Source organism: Anas acuta, chromosome 2 (assembly GCF_963932015.1).
Source record: "Anas acuta chromosome 2, bAnaAcu1.1, whole genome shotgun sequence".
Taxonomy (NCBI): domain Eukaryota; kingdom Metazoa; phylum Chordata; class Aves; order Anseriformes; family Anatidae; genus Anas; species Anas acuta.
In genome coordinates, this window is record NC_088980.1 from 136,143,786 (window position 1) to 136,162,848 (window position 19,063).

The 19,063-nt window shown below is 35.5% G+C and overlaps 1 protein-coding gene across 8 annotated transcripts in view; it reads left to right on the top strand.

Moving 5' to 3' along the window:
* Positions 1 to 19,063, top strand: part of VPS13B (vacuolar protein sorting 13 homolog B) — a 459,168-nt gene that overhangs the window by 126,793 nt on the left and 313,312 nt on the right. For all 8 annotated transcript variants that reach the window (XM_068672350.1, XM_068672346.1, XM_068672349.1 and 5 more), the window contains 2 exons: positions 13,243 to 13,377; positions 14,282 to 14,455. In XM_068672350.1, coding sequence (XP_068528451.1) covers positions 13,243 to 13,377; positions 14,282 to 14,455 — 309 coding nt within the window. The remainder of the gene's footprint in view (positions 1 to 13,242; positions 13,378 to 14,281; positions 14,456 to 19,063) is intronic.

Consider the following 19,063-nt stretch of genomic DNA (forward strand, 5'->3'; position numbering starts at 1 on the left):
TAATTGTAACATCTGTCAAAAACCAACCACTAGCATGAAAACCTTTTAACATTTTGCACTTAATAAACTATTTTATACATAAACTACCTTATTGTTTATATTAAAAACTAAAAAATATTCAGTCTGTTCCAGCCATTCTAACAAAAACTTTAATAAGTAGACATTGCATAAAAATGACACAATCCAGCAGTTATTTGGTAAGGCCAGCATAATCATAAATTTACCATCCATGCTTTTCCAAAAATACTAACCCATATTGTTCTCTCTGGACCTGTTGCAGGGATGACTAATCCAGCTGCTGAGGTCTCCCTTTATGTGTTTGATGGAACACTTGGCTTGCTAGACTACAGCTGTGTGTTTATGTGCACTGCACACCTGCAGAGGCCTGACAAATAGCTGTAGTATGCAGAGTATACAAAATTACCCTGGCAGTGCTGCAAATAAGGAAGTTTCTGTTTTGAAGTCCATATGTGTGTGAGCTTGAGATGCCAGCTGGGGTATTTATGTTGCATTGCACAGATGTAAAACTGCCAACTGATTTTATACCAAATAAAGGCTAATCTTTTTATACATACTTGGTGTCAGAGTTATGAAGTGGTACATAAGAATGTTCTCACGACTTAGCTCTTTTAAAATAAAAGCTGACATTAAAAATGCTTGAACTTGCAATATGCATAGAGGTTAAAGATAAAAATGTACTGTATTTAAATAAATATCTGCTGTACCGGAGAGTCTTCAGGGTTTTATTATTAGTGATGTATACTTATTAGCTGCACATAATCAGGACTTGATTTATTGTATGCATATACACTACACTATATATCCCTTTTTTCAGGAGGTCACTTCAGCTCTGTGTTGAATCCAGTTTATGGGTTCTGAAATGTGAAAGCCCAATTTATATAGCTACTTAACTTGAAAGCGTTGCTTTCCTGTTTTCAAATGTGTCTAATTTATAGCACGGTGATAATTTTTCATCAAATACAATGTGGATTTTGAAAATGGTTATCATTGTTAGTAGACGTTGTTTGTGAAGAATACCTTTAAAAGTAGTATTTCTCTTCAAATACTTCAGAAATGCAGATAACACTGATTTCCTTTGTTGAAACTAACAGCACAGACGTTTCTTGGTTGTTGAAAGTATTTTAGTGTGTTTTCTGATTTGTTTGCTCTGGGCTACTAAAGCATGTGAAAAGGCACGGATTTCTGCTTAGGCCTACTCTATAACAGTGCATACTTGAAAGATATTTATGCTAAATACTTAAAAACAAACATTAGGGGAGCCGTCTTGAGGTATATCACTATAGACCATGTCCCCAAGGAGTTCAGGGTTTGGTTTTGCTAAATGCTGTGTACAGCTTGGAAAATGACTTGCCATCATACACAGCTCATCAGACTGGTGGAGATTTTAAAAACCAAAATCTTAACGCATACACGCGTGTGCATTCACACTTTCCCCATAAGATAGCAGTCTTTGGCTTCTGGAGCTTAAAGTGAAGGTTTGTAAATATCCCCCAGAAGTTCAAACACTCCCCAGATTCACACAGTTCAGAAACAAAACTTCTTGACTGCTAAATATCAGAGAGACACTTCAGGTGTTCGTATGAAGAGGTAATGAAATAGACTTAAGTGAAAGGCAGAGTTGAGATGTACCCTGCAGTATTGCAGATGCATGTCTTGTTGGCTAATGGAAAAGACTTTGTGCCTGTGAGATGCTTCTTCTAAAGTTGTGACTGCTGAAAACTCGCCTACATAGCAGAGAAGGTTGAGAAATAATGCAGGACGCCAAAGCTGAGTGAAAAACAGAAACACTTCAAAAGAAGTTACTTCTGCTAAATGAGTATAGGAAGTCTTAATTGTTGTTACATCCTCTATTTAAGAAGCGTATTTAAGACCAAAAGACCAGAATTCTGCTGCTTGTGAGGAAATATGTTGCAAAGATGGTCTAGTTATTTTGTGTCAGGGCCAGCTCTCTTATAGGATATCACTTCAAACAGCCTGCCGCCACTGCAGGTTGCAAACACACAATTGAAGGCTTCTAGTTCTCAGCTCATGCACAGATGTCTTTCAATAAGTTTAGCCAGTAATTTCTTCAAATTGCTCAGTTTATCAGCAGCACATGTCATCAATCCTGGTGTGGTTGCTCAAGTCAAACTACAGAATCCTTAGCTTACAGACACAGCTGCAAACAGGTGAACAGGCAGAAAGTAATTTGTGCAGCTTGGTGGCTGTCAGACAAAAGACAGACAATCTGTGTTTAAAACAGATTGCAGGCCTTGCATGAGCCAGACAAAAGGGATTTCTACAACTGCAAATAATTCCAAGGTTAACATATTTTCCTTTCTGCCATTAGGTGATTTGTTAAAATTGGAAACAATGAGCATTATAAATCTACACAGAAACTAGAGATAAGATGAAAGAGAAAAACAGATCACTAAATAAGTTTACATCCTTCTGTTGAAAAGCATACAACTGGCATTCATATAAGCTTCTTTTTTATAAACTAAGTTGATCTGCAATACCTATATGGATATTCAGTAGAAATTGCAAATTACGTTAAGGACATCTAATTGGCAAAAGAAACAGCAGTTAAAAAAATGCATGTTCATGGTTGCCTTCCTCTGTATTAAAAAGTTGACTTATTTTTTTCATTGATAGAAGAAAAAACTGTAAGCTTGTCAGTTGCCCCTACTTTTCAGTTGTTAATACTTTTTTTTTTTTTTTTTGTCTATGTCAAAAATTCTACCTAAATTTGGATTTCACTCTAAGGTACTGCGAAGATTTATCAGGATTTCATTTCAACCTCTCTATTTCCTCAGATATTACAATGCTGGGTAGATGTATCCAGTTCTACCATACTGAGTATTTCAGAATTAAAACGTGTTACAAACAAACTGTAGTGCTAACCTAATAACAGTAAGTTAGAAAACATACATGTCCCTAGTCACAGATATTACTTCTTCATATGCATGCATATAGAAAATCTAATCCTTCCACTTCTCATGGGCTATGTAAACTTGCTTTGACCTCAAAACTTCTTCAGCAGTGTTCCATGAGGTACTAATCAAGCTAATGTAATATAGCCCTTCTTCCTGTTTAGATCAGTGAGTAAGTACTTGCGTGCAATAATATTGACGGGTAATTCTATGCTTGGTTTAAGTTGTTCTGGCAAATTTATTTTCTGCGTTACTTAAAACTTATCAACCTAGAGGTACATGGGTAGAAGAAGATGCAAAGACTAACCGTGTACTTTTAGGTAGTGTCTGATTCTGCGCACAGAGGATAAATCAGTCTGCTAAGCACGCTCTTTGAAATGCATTGAAATCAATATGTTTGTGTATAATATAGCAGTGCTTATTACAATGAAATTTTGAGTACAATTGCATGATTCCAGTTAATTATAAAAAATTGCACATAAATTATTTAAATTGTTCACACATAAATTATTTAAATTGTTCTCTCAGAGTTCACTATTGCTTTTCAAATGAAAGAGCAGCTGACTGAAAAAACAGTATGTGCTTTTTATTTTGTGGTCATACCTACTTTACGTTCTTGAGTATAGTATTAATTTTCTTGTGATTGAAGACCACTGTTGTTAGGCTATTGAAAGTTTATACTTTTTTTTCACATAAAACAGTACTGAATAATTCTGCAGGGATACCTTATGCTGACGTTTTGGTGAAGAATTCCTTAAATTTCTCAAAATGTGACACAAGCATGTGCTTTAATATTCTGTATTATGGAAATATCTTCTTAAAACGCTTTTTGTTGACTAAATGCTAACTCCAGGATTAAATTTCATCCTTAATATATATTTTGTTACAGGACTTGCCTTGAGTTTGAGCTTTCTAAAGCACATATCTAAATTGGCAGTAAAATTTTTAACCTCGCATAAATTAATCACGCTAGTGGAGATTTTCTATTCCTTGCCCAGGGAAGATTATAAGATAATTAACTTCTCATGGTGACAGCACGTCAACTGGTTGTGTGGGGTGTATGCCACGGATTGTAGCCTGACATTGTTAGGGTGTTAGCATGTAAGTGCTTTATGCACTCACTGTGAAGGTGAGATCATCATCTTTAAAGGATGGTTTTAATTTGTGTTGCTGAATCAAGTGGATACTGTATTTAAGGAAGGGAAAAAAGTGTACTCATGCAGGTTGCTGTCTGCAGTCCAAATTGCTGATCAGAGAGTCTTTATACACATCGGTAATGTGCTGTGCAATATAAGCTGAAATATATTCCACAAGGGAGGAAAACGGAATAGGTTACATACGCTGTTCCTAAGTGCAATGAATATAAAACTCCATTACTCACTTTAAGCAGGTGCTTTTTATATGAGGCTTTAAAGAAATATAAAACTGCTGGTGAAATGATTGGTTTGTACAGACACGACTTAACTTCCAGTACTTTGACCAGATAAAGAGGCTAAAAATATTTCTACAAACATTTCTTTAATGATTTCAAGGATTAAAGGTTAATATCCTCCTGGTGTAAGAAACTGCCATTCCAGACACTAAATGTACTGTTTCTTTTTAAGCCCTCAGTAGTGGCAAAGAATATTTAAAAGAAAACACAAACATTTTTGCTAAATTTAGAGCATTGTATTTTTTAAGTTTGTATCCTAAACCATGTATTTTTAAATTGCTGGGGGGGGGGGGGGGGGTACCGTGATATAAAGAAATGCAGTGAAATACAGAAAGCAAGCCGTCATTAAATAAGAACGATATTCTACTTAGAAACAAAACTCGCTTTTAAAGAAAGTGAAATCTTGTCATCCACGTGTCTGGAAAACTATATGGGAAGGGGTAGCCCCAGGTCCTTTTGTTGTTTAAAGCAGCATGTACTATCTGAGAAGGAAAAGAATGGGGAGACTGCTCTAGATAATACCCATTATTTCAATATTGCCAAGTATTCAATAATACCAAATGTTTTTATATGTAATCTGTATCATGTTTTACTTTCCCATCCTATCTGAGTTAGTCTTCTAGTGTGTCCTACTTTTTGCAGCCAGTGTCCACAGGAGATGATGTCCATCTTTTAACCACGTCACTGTTGGCTTTCTTCACCTAACTGAAAGGTGTTAAAGTTCTCTTTCATTTCCATGCCCAGCAACTCAAGAAATCAAACACTTAACGATTATGCCTTATATTCCAGCTGTCGATTATCCTTTATTAATGCCATTACTGAACACCCACGTTCATTCAAATTTTTATACAACTTTGCTGTTTATACACGTGAAGAATTAGTGTCCATCTTCTCCATCAATTTGTTGGCCTTTCAACTGGTCCATAAGTGTTCTGTCCAGTATGCAATTATCTCAGACTGAGTTTATGACAGATTTCAGTCATGAGATACTGTTTGACATCAAGCAGGTGACCAGATGTCACGTTTGGTTACTGGTAAGCTCACAACCATATGTAGATGAGATTTAGCATTTTTCTCTTGCATAGCAAGAGAACTTCAAGGTGTGGACCTGCTCTGATGAATAAGGCTTTTGAAGGACAAAGGAACACAAGCTCATAGGAAACTGGGCTTTATTAGTTTCATTGTTACCAAATCTCTAGTCTTAATGGAAAATCAGGATAGAAAATGCAGTTCAGGTTTTGTGTGGTCAGATTAGCATATAGGTAGGAGAATATTAATTTCATGCAAATCAGTTGAAATTACGTGTCACCTGCTGGACTTGACCTCACATACAGCCAAACTACTACATTTGAAAGGGATAGAAAGCATACAAGACCAAGATGAAAGCAACTGATTGTGAGTGCACGCTTCTAACCAAGGGATGTGCTTCTAGGGATGAAAACTGTAAGCTTTTTCCTCTGTGCACTAGCCTGTCTTTGTCTTTTTAGGGATCTTGCTTCAAGTATTTTGCGGTGAAAGTTTCTCAATTTCCTATTGCATCCTGGAAGCATTCGAGTGGATGTCATTTTAGTGTTTGTCTACTGCCTGTGTATATGAATGAGTGTTGAGAGAACACACTTTCTGAGAGTTAAGGATTCAGACTCTGACCATGTTTTTGTGTTTTCTTGGAAGAAAAAAGTTATTTTAATGCATTAACTTGGGTTCTTACCATTTGTGTCAAATGATACAGTGGTATCTGAAATGCAGCTGTTGAATCCCGTAGAAAGGAAAATCAGTCCTTCTTTTTGAACCTTTGGTTAGAATCATAGGAACAGTGCCACTAAAGCCACTTTAGTCTTGTGTCCTGCCCAGTGTCATGTTACCACATCCTAAAATACTTGCTTCAGTTAGCTTATAGTTGGCAATGCCTGAATTAACTTAAACGTTAGGAATAAAAAGGTTAAGGAGGCATTTGCCCGAAATTAAACTTCTCACAGCAGGATTCTAGAGCTGTTTGCCATGCTATATATTTAAAGTTGGAAGGGAGTTTTCCTTCTCAGTTTAGATTAAAAGGAACAGCAGGTCAGGCTATGCATGAATTGTATTTCTATACCCTAAACTGAGGATGTTGCAGGATGGTAGTTGTCCTCTTGATAGGTCGTGGTAAGTCTGCAAATGTTTGCTGGCTGGTGCATGCATGGTGGGTGAAGGGAGTTCTGGAAGGTTTTGCAGCCCTGTGATATATTGTCAGTAAAATTTACAATTATTATTATTTATTTATTCCTTTTAATAGCTGTTAAATTCTTCTATGAGCAAAATTAAGGAATTACCTTATGCGATTTAAGGCAGATTATCAGCGATACAGAGGTGCTTCTGACCTAGGAAGCCTCAACATGTTATTCCCAATATTCTGTGATCTCCCTGATGTTGATTTTCAGTCCTTGAATCACAAGTGTCTTATTTCTGTCTCAGTTCTGAAGCAGGATTTTAGGAAAAGAGGAAAGTTTATGGATTAAGGCAGGCGGGGAGCTCTATGAAGGCCATTGTGTAGTCTTGAAACTGGAATACAGCAGCAGGGTTTTGCCAGTTTTCAGTGACTCCTCCTGTAGGTGAAATGCTGTTGTTCTTTAGCAATTTTTTGCAATATGTTAATCTCCATTACTAAATTGTGTTCTGTCCTGTGCAGCCCTGGGAGCTTCCTAAGGCCTGTGCCATCACTGGGGAAGGCCCATCTGTGTAGTGTGAGCTTAAGTGTGATATCTTGCTTACTTGGGCCTGTGTCTAGGTGATTTTGTGAGGAAGACACTATTTCATAAAGTCTAATATCTGTATGTTTTTGGACAGGTTTCTTTTAGATATGGTACTGTGGCAGAAGCACAGGCAGAAGAAAAGCTGTCCAAATCACCAGACATTAGAAACAAGTTTATCAGACTCCTCTTGTTGATCCCTGTTAACCCTAGAGAGACATGGGGAGAAAATAATTTCTTAGAATATCAGTACGTCTACTGGTTGGCACTGTTATGAGAAAATAATTATATTAATCAGAATAGCACTAATATTGCCAATTAAAGTTCAGTTAGGAAAAAAAATAGATCTTCCCACAGACACTCGCTTAAAATAAGCTGTCTGAATTGCTGTGTTTCAAAGAAGAGAGAAAATAGTTTTATGAGTGTGTACATTGAGACGGCAAAATGTGGTCTGCAGATTATGATGACAAATTAAAAAAGTGGAATTGTGAACACAGTAAAGATGTTTGAAGAATTTTAATCTTAAATATATAGTTTTCCAACAGAAAATAATAACTAAAAAAAAAAAATTGTGACCTGACTTATGCATTGTAGAAAATTTCTTTTTCTGGTTATTCCAATTAAAAAACCAAACATACCCCAAAAACAAGAACACACACCCAATATTTTCTTCTCTGGTGTTCTGCTCAAGGAAGCAGATAAAATGTTTAAATGCCCATGCTGCTGCTGTCTTGCTGCAATGAAGAAGATGGAGGCCCACGTTCTCTTAATGCTTTGAACATGACAAGCAGCACTGACACCAGCCAGAGCTGGTCTTTGTGGCTTCAGCTACGTTTCTACTGCAGGCAGGCAGGAACAAAGTTTGTTTTTAACATCAAGTTCCTCACAAAAGCCATCTCTAACCTAGTTCAGTACAGACTTTGTGAAGTCCTCACTGAGTGCGCTGCTTAAGCAGGGACTGAACTTAGCACAAATGAGTGTCTTCCATGAAAAAGTGAGGTTTCTGTGATGCTTTAATTTATTTATTAGCTGTTTTGTATTAGTCATGTGAACTTATATTTAAGTTTCTGTGAAAATAATTGAAACTTTTTTGATTCCAGTAAAAGACCTAGGCCTAAATGTTATTTCATTTGGTTAATAGTTATTTGCTTTTATTCATGGATTGATCTTTTTACTCAGTTTGAAATCATTTTGACATGTATGTGACAGTCTTTTACTATATCATGTTGCCAAACCATAGTTTATTGGTACTTAATGCTTTAAATATTGCAATTTTTCCTTCTGAGGCCATAACCTAAATATGGGGAGAACTCATGTGGAGCTGCTTCTAGAAGTTTTAGTCATGCCTTATTCATTTCCTATTTCATATTTTGCAGTTCTCTCTTTTATGATCTTTCTAAAGAATTATTTATTATATTTCAGGGATTTGGGGGCACACAGTCCTGACTCTTGTCCCAAGAATCAGTAACATACCTCTTTTGCTGTTTTTTTTTTTTTTTTGTCTTTTCTATTGATCACTTAAGACTTTCTCTTGGTTTTCCTCCAATCATTGCAAATCCCTTTTATTACAAATGGATAGGTAAAAGACATATAGGCCATTGGTAAAAATCACTAATTAGGTAATTTTTTTAACAGGTCTTAAATTAAATTATTGCTCAGAATTGACAGCTTTGTCAACAGAAGTTCTGGGCTGATCTGTAAAGACAAAATTGTGTTCAGTCTGTAGGTATTTTTTTTCCCCGTCCATCTTGAACGTAATAGAAAGTCACCCAATGCAGGGACTTGGGGTAGGGTTTGGGGAAGTGAGGACCAAAGCTCATATCAAAAAAGCTGGAGAGGGGATGTGAATACCTGCTTTTAAAGTGTGTGAGAACATTCCCCGTGACGTGATGCTTCTGTGCATGTTTCTAGAACGAAATGGATCTTTAGATTTGAAGTTAGAAAACCTTTCTGTGGATTTTTGAGTTCTGCAGCATGGAAAGAAGAGCTTTCTAGGCCTTTGGTGGTGTGTTTCTGTGTGAGATATTCTGATTTGGCTAAAGCAGATGATGTTTGATCACCAAGTACCTACCTGGTTAGATACTGGGAAGGTAAGGTGGCTTTTACTGCAAGGAGTTTTACAGTGGGCAAGATATTTCTAGTACAAAAGTCACACAAGTAGAAAATCTTCATTGTTGTTCAGAAGTAGCCTGGGGTTGTATTTGGTAGAGGCAAGTTTGCATATCTCCCTGTCTCCATAAAGTCTTTGTTTATTGTGTTCCTGATGAAAATAATAAATGAACTAAGGAAAACGTGAAATGCACTGAAAAATAGACATGGCTGCTCTGTTCTCCAATATTTAATTACACTGAACAGAAAACTCAAGTAAATCATGGTGCTGCTTTTTAAAGTGTGGTTCCAGAAAATCAAGCACAGCTGATTCTACACTTGTCGTACACCTCAAAAAGAAGCCATTCTCATGCTTCATTTTCAGGAACTTCTGTGAGGCTGAATTTGGATAATATTACTGCTTGCAATAAGATTTGGTTTGCCTAGTTCCTTCTAGTTTAAAAAATAGATAAAATAAATGTGGAATGTTTATCTCCATATGAAATTTGAGTTCGAAGCATAATACTTGGAGCATTTCTTATCAAGGAATATTAACATCTTCCTGCTGAAACAATTTTTTGAGAAGACTTCTGGAAAGTTTATAAATGCAACAGGGGAGGGGAGCCCCAGTCTTCACTCATTTAAACGTTTATTTTCTGAAAAAAGTATTTAAGGAACATCTTAACTGTGTGAACAATTGTTGAGAGTTTGAGTATAATGATATCGTCATTATGGAAGAGATAATAAGGGAGGATATTTGGGAGGAACTGAAGGCAGAAGGTTGGAAACTACAGATGGTCAGAGGCCAGATAGGTAGGAAATAAGGCTTCTTACTTCTCTTTGGGATTGCTTGCCAATTTGACAAGTTCTGTGAAAGGTAGTTCATCGTTCCCCCCAGATTTTCTGAGGTTGAAGAAAACACACGGTTTCCCTATTTTAAATCTATTCTTTATGAATGGTTCACCAAAAATATCTATTTTTTTTTATGCTTTGAAAATGAGATTTGAAACTCAAAAGTTTCAAATGTGAAGGTGGATTTTTGTCTTTATGATGAAAGTCTAGGTAGCCATCCGAAGTTTCATATTCTTTACTGCATGCTCTGCATAGGGTTTTAACATTCAGTAGATTTTTTTTTGTTTTTTTTTGAGTATCCTTTAGCTCAGAGCTGTGAAAGCTGAGCAGTATTAATTTTTCTTGTAACTTCACTTGGATTACTGTGGTTTGCTCTGGTTATCAGGTGTAAAAACAGAGCAGGATGATGATGCAAGTTGATGTCAAAACAATGTAGAAAAGGGGAGATGTGACTGTGCTATGTCACAATACTTTTCCATGTTCTTTTCAGAGCTGAAATTTGCTGGGAAAGTATTCATCCTATCCCTCTAACAGGTGTTCCGAAAATAAATATCTTACTACTCAGTTACTTCTTCGTCATGTGCATTAAAGTGTAGTCGTTAATCACATAATCATTAATTATATGAGCACATATTGAAGGTTTGGGGGTTTCTTCAAGGCCAAGCCATTTGACATTCCTAGCTTCCTGATGTTATCCCTAACTGCTAGCTGGGTGAAAATGCCCTGGTTAGTTAGAGTTGTGCTTTGTGTTTTTGGGGAATATGCTGATGGTTTAGGCAACAGGGCAAATATACACCCAGATTTTCATGAAGATTATAGAACACCTCTAATTATTCTTCTGTATCTTGCTAAAATTCAACAAGTCCAGAAGTTATGTGGTAAGGGAATAGGAGTGATCAGAGACAAATAGGTAGCACAGTCACATGAAACTCATTTTCCTGTTCTTGGATGTGATATTAAAACAGTTCCAGTTACGCATGTAACTAACATGGGAAGTTTTAGCCTTAGTACCTACAGGTTGTCACACTGGTAATTCATCTAGAAGTGGACTTCATGATGGAAAATCCTTAGATTCAAAAGGATTTAATCTTCCGTGGTGAATTGAGAGGAATGTATCAGACATCTCAGTTTGTATTTTGAGGCAAAGAAGAGCTGTTGAGAGATGGATATAGCATGAAGCTTCCAGTTTAGTGACGACTTGAAAAATTGGGGTCAGATCGTGAACTCCAAATTGTTCTTCTTCGAGTGTAGTCTTGGCTTCTACTAACAGTATTTTATTATCTTTGCTTTGGAATAAGTAGAAGACAGGAAAAAACAAATATTTGTTTTTTTCAACACCATGGACTGTGTCTGCAGAAGTGTAGGAAGTACGAGGAGGTAGAGCCCAGACTAGGAAATGCCTAGAGACAACTACCTGCTTGTGACAAATTCAGGCATCGTTTCTGATATAAAACCTTAGATGAAAGGGGATTTTCAGCTTTAAAAGGGGCTTGCCCAGGCAAGACTGTGTACGAGGGTGCTTTCAGGAGACTAAAACTGGTGGCTTGTCTTTTAGACTGAAAGCTGATGGGGTGTAATAGTGCCAGACATACAAATGGGTTGCAACGAGGGTTCTTTGAGCCTGAAAACTTCCTGCATCACAAGTTAGGAGAAGGCTGGACACACCTTGACCACAGAAAACAGGTTAAATTTTTATAAGAAAGTATGTATAGAACCAGCTTTCATGTGTCAGTCTGTTATGTGTGTGTCCGTTTGTAGGCTGTTTCTCTTCCTACCTTGGAAAGTATTTTTTTATTCAAAATTTATTTTAACGTCTCTCCAGAACAAAAAATTTACATTAAAAAAATGTATGTTCAGAATGTAAATATACGGCACAGATATCCAGCAAGAAGTCTGGTTACTGAATGATTTTATGTGTACATTTTGATTTTTAGGAACTGAAATAGGTACAGTGAACTAGGCCCAATTATCGGATTTAATCTTGATTTTTTTTGGTTTGTTTCCTACCAATTTTAGGAAATTTTCTTTACTAGGGAAAGGTTGAGGTTGTTGTTTTGGTTATGTCTTTGAGAGATTGTAAAAAACTAATTAATTCATTCTTTAGACAATATATTATTTAATGTGTGTAACTGTCTTGATATCCATATCAAAATGCTTTTTCATTTTTATCTGATACTCTGTAATACTTTCTTTGCATAATTATAGAATTTGTTCCAAAATCCATGTTACATATGTAAGGGGATGGTTCCGTAATTACACTAATACTTGCATAATTAAGAAGGTCTTGCCAATTTTTACTGATTCCAAATTCCCAGTTACTTTTGCATGGGGGAAAAAAAATAGTAAAAGTGGTAACTTCTGTTAGTTTTTCCTTTCATGCTACTTACAGGTGTTGAAACTATTTCTTTCTCATTTGCGAGTAAATTTATGTATTTCTTTTTTTCCGATAGGTAGCTCTGTGCAGAATAGGAGGGCTGGCTTCCTCTCTACATGGCACAGGGCTGTTTTGTAAGCTGCCCTCTAGATTGCTGCCAACATATCTCAGTCCTGACTTGTAACATCCCCTGCTGCTGCAGTTCTAGGCAGCTCTTCAGAAGTGCCTGCCAACGCAGTGGTTTGTTCCAAAGCGTGTGGTAGTTTTCTGGTGTGCACAAACAGGGGCTGAGCAAAGACCACCAGAACTTATTTCCACTTGTGACCTAAGGCAAGGTTTGAACTCTAGTTTCCGTCGAAAAACGGCAAGCGTGTTGGCCTTCTGTGCTCTTCAGCTGCATGGATTTAATGCTTTTACGTTGCTACCGAGTCAAATGTTATTGTCTAAATGTAAGCTGAAAACACTTAGTCATTTTAAAGTCCCAAAATGAAAGGGTCATAATAAAAACATGAAAGTGAATAGTTGAGGTGGCACTTATAAACTGAAAACAAAAGTGTCTGTATGTGTATATATACATATTTATGATTCCAGTATCTAAGTGGCCTGGTGTGTTTTTCTCTCTGTATCTACATATAGTTTATGTATGACTCTTTGTATTTAAAATACCTGTATACAGTGTTCTCTCACTTCCAGTTAAAACTGCAAATCACAACAAAAATGCTATAAGAACATCTAAGGTAGATAATTAAAGTATAATTAAGTTTAAATGCCTTGGTGAAGGAATATAAAAATATTTAAATTCAACAGGCTAGTACATTTGCAGTTTTCTTTTATTAGGTGTGAAATCTAAGAATCCCCTGCCAACTCTTGAGGGCTCAATCCAGAATGTTGAATTGAAGTACTGCAGCACATCATTGGTCAAATGTGCCTCTGGGACCGTGGGATCAATAAAAATTTGTGCCAAAGCCCCAGGTATGTGCAGCTGGACCATGTAAAACTTTATTGCCTGTATAGGAGAATTGGCCTTGCTTTTTACAAGGAGAGTTACTGAAACAAGAATTTACTCATTGTTCCTATGAATCAGAGAGGGGTTTTTGTATTCTTTTTAAAAATTATTATTATTATTATTATTATTATTATTATTATTATTATTATTATTATTATTATTATTATTATTATTATGTGCCAGAGGATGATCCGGCCTGGACTCAGTGTATCCAATGTTGACACTTAATGAAAAAAATAGAGATTTTACTTTTTTCTTCTGAGATAAAAATTAATTTAAAAGCACTGAAGAAACTGGAGTAGAAGAACTGTATTTTCATATTACATAGGATATCTGCATTTTGCATAATTTAGTAGTTTAATGTTGTGTTCTTTTTTTTTAATGTCTCATTTTCCGTAAATGGTACAAGTATTTCACCTGAGAAATTTTTGAGGATTTTATGATACATTTATTTTCTCTAACATTTTTTAAAAAGTTTACAGCTACTTTTCAAATCAGTATCTATGATCTTTATATATATTATATTTATATATATATTTGGCAGCTAGTGTTAAGAACACTAAAAATGGAGTATATTTAACTCCATTGATGAGATCATGATGATATTTTAAGATACTTTTTTATAAAGTTGGGATGGAAATTACTATCTTAAAGAGAATCGATTATGAAATCCTCCTGGATGTAAAGACATTTACAAGATAACATTAAGGAAGTTGTTTAATAGTTTATAAGTGGTTGATCTTTCTATTTCCTTTTTTAATTCTGTACTTACAACACTAATAGATACCCTCTTTGGACTAATGAATGTTTATAAGTTGGAAAATTATCTTATTATAATAAAAGCTGTAAGAACTCTAATCTTTATCTTAGGTGATGGTGGAAAAGAGAAGCTGATTCCTTTAATTCAAGGGCCTTCTGACACCAGAGACTTACACAGCAGTAAATGGCTGAATGAGAGTAGAAAGCCAGAATCTCTCCTAGCTCCAGATTTGGTAGCCTTTACAATCCAAATTCCACAGTATATGGACTACTGCCATAATTCTGGTAAGTGCAAAACTCTTGTTAAGCTGGTATCGCATTACATTTTCCTATCCAATGTAATTTTCAAAAGAGGGGCTTGATATAAAGTGTGCCAAATGCCAAAGTATCTTTTTCACATACCGCACACATAATAACTTCAGCTCACTATGAGACAAAAACTTATAGCAGCATTTTGATCTATGTCCTCTTCAGTAAGAAATGCTTCACTGACTTTGGTTGCCTTTAAATAAATTATGCAGGACCTTCTATAATCATTTTTATTTTTTTGGCAGGATTAATGTTGAAAATGCTTTATTCTTTCTTTTCTCTATCTAATAATTTGAGCTTCTTGTATGGAAGTTGACATACTGCATTGAAATTGATTCACATAAATTTGCAGGATAATTTAGAATTTAATTAAGAATTCATTTATCATAAAAATTAATAATAAGAAGGTAATTTTTAAGATGCTTGTGAGTATACATTTGACTGTTAAATTTGGTGTTGTAGTGGATGTATAAATGAGAAACAAGTTAGTATTTTCCAGAGATCTGGTTGGATAAATTTAAAGATGTTGACTTTCTGGGCATAAATAATCTTATCTAACATTCTTATGATTTCTCTAGGCTTTAAACATAACATTGTTCTGTCTCAAGCAAAACAGACAATTTGATATCTGTCTAGTTTAAAATAACTATAATATAGCTTGTGAAATACACATAGATCTAGTTTTTGCTGTCAGTATGTTGCATTTGGCAAATCTCATTAAAAGGTTTGTCCTGTTGCTCTGCTATGGATGGGATGAAAAAAAAGGAAAAAAAAAAAAAAAGAAAAACAATAATCTAATTACAAGAAAGCAAAAGAATCAATTGACCCCACTATTAACAAACACAAAAAGAGTTTAAAAGTATGCTTTTTTTTTTTTTTCATTTTTAATGGAAATGGTTGAAATGTCATTAGTCTGGAAAGCCAGGGTGAAATTATTACCATCTTCGTAACTTCTGTGCACATATATAAGCAAAATCTTCTTTTCTTATGCAAAGAAAATATTAGTAAGCACTGTGCACTCTAGCAGTTTTTAGGTTATTTTTTCAGTAACAGTGCTCGTATGTTTCTTGGAAAGTATCATATTGGAAATATTTATGACACTGTTTTTATAACAATTACCTTAAGTTCTTGCCACTAAAACATTGCCTAAAAGTAATTGATGATTCAAGAGTCTCCAAATTATTCAGATTCTTTTTTGAGGAAAGAAAATGATGAAAATCTGGTGGATTCTGCTGTCTCACTTAAATAACTTTTAAATGTTCATAATAATAATACTTATTACTGTTATTTGTTATTGCATTTTCTGCCTTTTTTGAGAATATGTTCTTAAAATATGTTTTTTAAAAAAAAAACAGACACCTGTATTATAGAATAATGGTAATTGTTACTGGTCTTGGTTATTGCATATATTGTAGTTCATCAGTTTAATGTATTTTCTAGTTAGCTTGTAGAGCAGATTTGATAGTTTGTGACAGACAATGCCTACGAGAATTAAAATACCAACAAATGAAGTGTGGTTCAGAGTCGTATGCAGGGACTTCTAGAGGCCAGCTAATAACATAGCAAAAATTGGTTCCTAATAGACAAATGTCTGTGGTACCTATTCTGCAGATGAATGGAGATCTGTTTTTAAATGCACAAAGTTTTAATTTTACTGCACCACCTCACTGGTGATGGATTTTTAAAGCTTTGCTCCCGGTAAATGTGGAGAACAGTGTACTACAAATGATGGTTGTTTTAAAATAAATTAAATTTAAAGGAGCTGTGTTTAAATTGTCTCAGGTTCAATACAAAGGCTTAGGGAGTTGATTAAAGCCTTTGATTTGAAATACTTGCTGAAGGAGCTGAGGACATTCAACACAGGAGACATGTATATCTTTTCCATGAAGACTATGAAAACTACATGGAGAGGAAAACATGAAATGATTTGAGAGCATAAAAATGTTTTTGCTGTCAGTTGCAGTCACTTCTGGGAACTGAAGTTATACTGGATAATTTGACAGCAAATTCAACTTAAGCCACAGGGGAATAAAGCCATATTACAGGAGATGATGTGGCAGTACTGAAGTTGTGCTATTTGAGCCATTTATCCAAATGATGTTAGATATGATGGTCTGGAATAGGAATTTAGACTGCAAAGGAGAGCAAGGAAAATAGTGCAACCTGCTTGTAGAAAGAAAGAAAAAAAAAAGCTATCCATGCAAGGTAAGAATAATTATTTAGTGTTGTTCTGTACTATCAGATTGCTAGAGATAGGGCCAGGGCTGGCCATACAGAAAGAGATGTTTAGCTGCTACACTCACGACACATGTGGCTTCTGAAAGAGCTAAGGAGTTTGGTGGGAGGGACTCAGATGTCACCTGGCACTCAGGTAAACTCAGTACCATATAGAGGGATTCAGAAAACCTGGCAAAAATGATGTCAGTGAAGCTGCTGGTCACGCTATGCAGTAGGGAGAAGTGGGTATATTGGAACTATACAAAGCTTTAGAGCTGCAAATTAGCCACCTCTATTAAGAACAGGATAATGTAATATGCTTTGCTGGGTAAAACCCAGAAAGTTGCAGAGGAAAAAAAAAAAAAACAGTAATTGCAGAGGAACTTCTGGGTACTCTAGCAAACAATAGGACCACAAAATAAAGAGTTTATGGAAGAATCTTGGAATACAACACCATATCTGTCCAAGTGTTTTTGTTTTGCTTTTTTTTCAAATTTTGCTTATATAAAAATTAAGTGAAGGAAGAGTAACTAATGAATTCCGTATGCATCTGTAAAACTGAATGGAAAACAACTGGGATTAAAACCAAAGCAGTTGTTTGGGTATAAAGTACCAGGGAGGAGGCAGTGCACATGGATGGCATGCATTCCCTGAACAATTCAGGGTGAGTTTACCCGGAGAACAGGTAGGGGATCTTATCTCCTCTTGTCACAATCAGCTACTGCATTGTACCACTTGAATCCAATGATCCAGAATGACCCAGACTTCTGTGCAGCTTCCTTTTACCTCTTGTCTGCAGGTGGCCCTGCAAAGATGCGTATACAGCAGCGTGTATTTAGAATTGGAGTGATAAAGCATTTTACACGAGTATTTTATTTCTTGTTGGCTACTGAGAGGGAGAGAAAAATGTTACGATTCTTGTAGTAGCATGCTGCATAGAATATAACCAGCAAAGAGAAAATATGTCTTTATAAAATGTTACCCAAAAAAGGTAACATTTTTTGGGTATATAAAGTGCACTATATATAGCACCTACAGGAAAAGAAGGAATTATGTATAACAAATGCATACACAGGTGATTATTTAGTAACAATATTTTATTGTTTGCTGCACCAAGTAGCATTAGCACAACCAAGAACTGATAAACCTATGTTAGAGGAAGTATTTAGGGACACAGGAAATAAATATAATTCTGTTCAGGCCTTAATTACAAGTCTGCATGCTGGTCCTTGTCATTTTGGATACATTTGTTGTATGAAAAACCACTCCAGGAATCTGTGTGCATAGCTGTAAAAATGAGTGGATGTGATCCCCAGTCTTTATCTGAACTGCAGCATATGCAATATGTGAGAGAGAGGAGATGATTACACTAGCCCCAGGTTTGGGAAAGTCGTCTTACTGCTTCTCTAAAATAACCTTGGATTTATTAACCCGCAGAGCAAGCAGCAGACCTTGTTTATTTCACCTGGCCTTTGAGAGAAATAGAGAGATTGCAAAATGAATGTGGGTGTTAGTATTTAATTATGGGCAGCTGTTGAATAGATGAGGTGAGCTGATTAAGCTCTATTTGGTTTGCCATATTGAATAATTGTGAGTGCACGCATAGCCAGTATATGGAGAGCTTTATTACGTATATCAGGAGGAAATGAAATTAAAAATGAAATTAATAAAGTTTTCTTTGAGATCCACTTAAACATTCAGCAGTGAAATAAGGAAGTAAATAAAAGTACCTGTATTAACATCATGCTCACATATGGTAAATTGATGAACCCCACGGATGAAAGTAAGAGAGGAAGAAAGCTTCTCGAGTTTGTGCGAAAGCTCCTCTAAAAGTGTAGAGCAAATAGCCCAGAAGAAGTTTATTGCTTATTTTAAGTGTTATTTTTCTTAAGCTTCCAAAGATTTTTGGATTATTTTCTCCCCTGTAATTTTTTTGTGAGTTTAGATGAGGTTGCTTCAATCCCTCCAATCCACACGCCCCCCACCAAAGGAACAATATTTTTGTGCAGTGAAAATATTTTTATATTTTTAAATGATTAAGATATAGCCACAAACGTGAAAAAAAAAAAAAAAGTGTTGCAAATGTTGTACCAGCAGGAACATTATATTTTTCCCTATCATAAACTGGATGATTTTATTTGCTAGAGCTTATTTGAAAGGAGGTAACAGTTTTTACATACTTATAAAAAAAAACAAAACAAACAAAAAAAAAACGGATAGCTATCTATGCCTCCAACTTCCCATTTCTTATGGTTAAAAGCAAAACAGAACAAAATCTGTCATTAACATAATTAACATCTTTTTATTTATTAAATTTTGACCGCTTAGACTGGGGATACTGCAGAGTCTGGATTTTAAAGCTAGAAC